The following is a 5162-nucleotide window of genomic DNA, read 5'->3' on the forward strand; positions in this document are numbered from 1 at the left end:
AATTTGCTGTGCATTATTCAATTTATACATTAAAAATATTATAACAAAAGTAAAATAACTACAAAATAACAATTGAATTTCTTTTATAAAATTTCTGAAAATAAATTTTTTTTATTCGCTATAAGAAATTGCAAAATTTTAAACTATTTATTAATTAAAAAATTAATTCCAGTTCTACTTGTTCCTTATAAATAATAAAAATATATGAAAATTAAAATTAATAGTAATTAGAAAAATTAAGTATTTTCCCATTTTTACTTGTTACTAATTGATATGCACCTTCAAAAATTGTTTGCAAAATGAAAAGTAATTACATATAAAAGTTTGTTTTAAAAAAAGAATTATGTAAATTTCATTTAAAAAAATGATTTCAATTAAAAAATTGTTTATAAAAAATTATATGCACTAGAAAATAAAGTTTAAGGCAAGTACAAGCTTGCATCTTTAAAAAAGTTATAAAATTAATTTTTTTTAGTAAAAATAAGTAATTTTAAAAAAAATATTACCCTAATTTAAAACAATTCTACCTGTTGCGCTGCTAAAGTTTCCTCCATCTCTGAAAAAGGTACAAAATCCCAAGAAAACAAGTCCTGCAACGTAGCGTTGAAAAAGAGTAAAAATTTATAATCTATATTCTTATACCTTTTTTTTAGTTCCAGGAAAGTTGCATCGAGAGCGTTTCTCTATCATAACACAATCTCCAGGGTTTGCTAGTTCTGTTATTAAATTAACAAAAATGTTTAGAAAACAAGTTCCACAAAGTATACACAAAAGCTAATGTATTAGAGTTGAATATTTTTTTATCGTTATAATGATTTGTTTATCTCAGCAAAAGTTTGACTTTCTAGTGGAACAATATATACTTATTTAAATTATGCTACGAAATACTAACTTAAGCAGTTTTTAAGCTTTCTACTTACTTTTATTACTTAATTTAATATAATATCTCCATGTACTTTGTAGAAAGTAAGAAAATAAAAACGAGTTAATAATAAAACCCTAATTAAAAATTTTATGACCAAAAAAACCACTGAGAACTCGGGGTGGACTACTCCTCTAGTGTATGATAATTTTTAGTTAAGAATATTGCAAACAGTATAAATTATATAAAAATGTAATAATGATAATGATAACAAAAGAATATTGTTAAGTATGAAATATATATGGCAAGCCCAAACCAAAAATATAGTTTTAGTTTTTGTAAAAGTGTAACACCAATTAGAGAGCTAGTAAATCGCAACCTTGCATTTACTTAGTGCTACAGCTGAGGTGTTATGGGCTTGAGCTAAAAGAGAAAAGGTTGTGGTTTCCTTATTAGTTCTCAATCATATTTAACTTAAACTTTAAATAATTTAGTAATATTTTAGTATGTAAGTAGAGCGAAATCTCATTTATTGAAAGAAGCAAAAGCTGTAAAGGCATCCATCGTTAGAAAGTGATTTTTATCTTTTACATAACAGCAGGTGAAAAGATCTCTTTAGTCAATTAAATTATTTATATCGCAATAAAATTTTGATGAATTACGCTCGTTCCTTGTATGCATATTTATTGCAGATTTATGAAAATTTTTCTTAGTATAGTCTTAATCTCTAACTTTCATTAAATAAGTGTCTTTTGTCTTGCTCAAATCACTGAGATTCGTTTCAAATTTTCTATGTCCTGGAATAAGTTCTGTTGAAGTTTCCCTAGTTCTTTCATGAACATTACACGTTTTTTTAGTTCAAGTTTATTAGCCTCCGGGTTCTCTACTATTTTCATAGATACTAATGTTCTCAGAATTATAACTTTACATTTCTTTTTTACTTAGTGTGGAATACGTTTATCCCATCTAAAAAGTTTAACGTTTTTCCCTAAAAAAGTAAAGATTCGCACAAGACGGAGGAGCGGTAAGTTGCTTTTTACAACCTTAACGCAAAAGGCCAGATTACAACGTTGGTTGGAATTTACCTTAGGCAAAATAATTAGGACTCAAAGCTTAGTAAACGCTCTTCCAGTTTTTACAAAGGACGCTTACTTTTTGTCGTGATGAGCAACCCGAGAGGATAAAATCTTGCTTAAAACTTTATTAATTTATTTGAACCACGTTTATATTCGTAGGATTGCGATTGAGTTGTAGGAAAAGTCGATGAGTCTGCATGACTTTCACAACGTTGCTTAAAAGTTTAAAAAACACTTGGTATTCCTTCTATAACCAAATTTTTTAGTCTTCTTTAAAACATACATCCTTTTCTTGTTGAGCAACAAAAGCTCACTTTTTCTGCGCAGCGGAGGATAAAAAGTTCTGGGCTCTGCCTTAACTTTCGCCACTTAGCCGCCAATAAGCTGTATCAATAATGACTACTTGGTAATTAATTATGAGAACCACGGATGTGCAGTGCGTATGCTCGTAATTAAAAAATGACTCGCTCTTTACCGCGTTGAGAGTAAAGTCCTGCTCATAGCGCTGGCAAGAAACCTTGCAGATATATAGCTACAGGAGCCAGTGTAGTTCAGGAATAGAGCGACTTGTGTCAAGCGATGGTGCTCATAGCAAGGAAGCTTTTGGGACTCTTGCTTTCAGTAGCCTTAAAGATGACAGCAGCTGGCTGAATTCAGCCTTCATAACCTTTTCAAAATCAAGAAAAACGGTGTTTTTTATTAATTCGAAGCCCGGTGTAGTAGACACTAGCAAGCGAAGAATTCGTTTAGATATCTTTAAGTCCAGGCAATTTGTTAAATATTACGCAGTAGGTTTCATGTAATTCATTTATAACAGTATACCCAACTTTAGAGGTAAGTAAAAGCTTAGTAAAAATATGTTAATTTAATATTAATAAATAATTAAGCTTTATGGAATCACAAGTACCTATTTAAATTTATTTAACAATAAATCAATATACTGAAGCGCTACTTTTTTTTTGTATATGAAGCAATAAACAGTTTAGGTACTTCAATAAAAGTTTTTACATAAGTTACGTGTAATATTAATAAGGGGCCTGTGTGTTCTTATATCAGTATTAGAGTTGTATGTAATTCCGATAGTAGCATACTAGTTAAACTTATTTAATTTTCTCCTCTTTTTTTGAATATAATAGCCGTGTATGTAGGCTCGTCATCTAAACTTTTAACTCTTATTAAAACAAAATAAGTCGAAAAAAAAAATTAGTATTTTATCTTGATGTGGAGTCCAATTAACCTTTTCATATGGGAGTGTTGTTAACGTGAACCAGGAGGTCCAAGAAAATCTAAAATTGGTAGAGAACCCTGCAAGCCGCACTGCGTATATATAAGTAACTAAATAATGCGTCTCGCGGAGGCTTAATTGTTTTTGTTTGCCCTTTAGCTGCTTCACTCTGCAGTGATGAGAAAAAAATATCATACCTTGTTTCCTACGGTAAACTACTTTAGTGTAACGGTTTTCTTATACTATTATTATTCCTATTTTACAGTTATTTAAACTTTTGTTGATATGTTCGGGTATATATAGGCGCGCATAAAAAAAATTATGCAGTCTGATGAGGAAATTGGAAAGGTAGCTCAGGCCTCGCCAATACTTATATGTTCGTTAAGAATCTTTTTTGTTAAATTTTTTTAAGAGCCACCTAAGTGACAGTAATTTATTTATTGTCTATTTTATATAAAGCTAAAGCTTTAGAGATTTTCTTGGAAAGTTTAATTTGTCGGGCCACTAACTTTGCTAGAGAGTATAAGTCTAAAATTATAACAGCACAGCACTTGTATGTTTACCTTGTTATGTATTATTTTTGATAATTAACCCTTTTGTAATAGAAAAGCAACCATTTGTAAAACTCCTCAGTACGATTTTCTTACCCATATTTTCAAAGACATTCCTGATTTTATACCATCTTCACCATCTTTGACTTTTGATACGGAGTTTACTTTAAATTCTTTTGAAGCTCCAGCCCCGACAGCTCTAGCTGAGCAAGCTAAGCAGTCAACTGAAGTTGACTGCAAATCTGACATTACCGTAGATAATGCCTCTCAGTTAAATACATCATTTATGCAGAATTCGGATTATCATAAGCAGTGCGGTGATTCATTCTGCTACCTCCCTTCCCATCTTGCACCGCTGAACTCTTTTAATCAGAAATATTTTATTTCTTCGCACTCTTTACAGCCCAACCATCCGGGGCTGGAACACCAACATCAAGAGAGCAGTTTACAGCATTTTCAGTATCCACCATCCCTTTTGGCTTATCCTACCCCCGTTAGTAATCAATTCCAACTACAAACTTCTGTTTTAGGTCTGATTTCTCCTTCGAGTCGTGTTTTTCTTCAATTAGTTTATTTCTATGAGTGTAGGCTCCGAGCTTCCTAAAAGTTCTACTGTTTACCGAAGTAACAATGCTCAAGTGAATATACCGCTACCAGTAGAACTTATTAGCAGCACTTCGCGTAATTCGGATCTTCCTGTAGAACTTTGTAAGACTCCTTCTCCACTTAAATCTATAAATAGAAGGAAAAAAACTGCTAGAACCACTAAAAGAATCAATAAAACTAACAGAAAAAAATTGAGAGAGTACAAAACTTTTATTTAGGATTACTTACATTCACTTTTTAGTTATAATCTTTAACCAAATTATTCATGACTGTTAAAATATCAAAAAGTTCTTCTTTATCTTTGTAATGTGAGCTCGCTATATTAAAAACGTTATAAGAAAATTTTTTATCGCCACACGCTAAGGCAAAACCGAAAACTTTACTATAAACTTCTGGCGAAAACATATAATTTTCATCAGGACCTTCGAACAAGGCTTTAAGTTCAGGAAGGCACTTTGCCTTAATTCTTCTAGGAAGTGACCCATATGCTTTAATTAAGCCGAGAATTGCGTACTCAACACTTTTACCATCCTGTAAGTCGAAATTCGGAGAGTATAGGAGTGAGACAATGTGATCGTACTCTTTATTCTTGGCCTCTTCAAAGTGAATATGTATAACATTACTATACTCTGCCCTTCTCCACAGCTCTTTTACCAATAGAAGATTGTTGGTTTTAGTAAAATATCTCATTAACTCTTCACGGGTTTTTTTATAGATTAAGAGCTCGTTATCATTTGCAAAATGAAACACACGTAAAAGAGCTTCTTCAGGTCCGTTCACCAGATGGTTGAGTAAAAGATTTATTGTTTTTACTGTAATTTCATCTAAAATTAAGTCTTCTT

The 5162-nt window shown here is 31.2% G+C and overlaps 1 protein-coding gene across 1 annotated transcript; it reads left to right on the forward strand.

The window, feature by feature from the left end:
* Nucleotides 1-1230: 1230 nt before the first annotated feature.
* Nucleotides 1231-4538, forward strand: LOC135120510 (uncharacterized). Its single transcript, XM_064044817.1, has 11 exons — nucleotides 1231-1299; nucleotides 1379-1463; nucleotides 1609-1740; nucleotides 1808-1886; nucleotides 1953-2344; nucleotides 3075-3259; nucleotides 3323-3373; nucleotides 3467-3539; nucleotides 3623-3716; nucleotides 3769-4244; nucleotides 4303-4538. The coding sequence occupies exons 7-11, from the start codon at nucleotides 3341-3343 to the stop codon at nucleotides 4536-4538; spliced, it is 912 nt and encodes a 303-aa protein (XP_063900887.1). The 5' UTR covers nucleotides 1231-1299; nucleotides 1379-1463; nucleotides 1609-1740; nucleotides 1808-1886; nucleotides 1953-2344; nucleotides 3075-3259; nucleotides 3323-3340.
* The last annotated feature ends 624 nt before the right edge of the window (nucleotides 4539-5162 follow it).

Source organism: Zophobas morio, unplaced genomic scaffold (genome assembly GCF_036711695.1).
Source record: "Zophobas morio isolate AGI-343-1 ecotype UQ-CSIRO unplaced genomic scaffold, CSIRO_AGI_Zmor_V1 ptg000386l, whole genome shotgun sequence".
Taxonomy (NCBI): Eukaryota; Metazoa; Arthropoda; class Insecta; order Coleoptera; family Tenebrionidae; genus Zophobas; species Zophobas morio.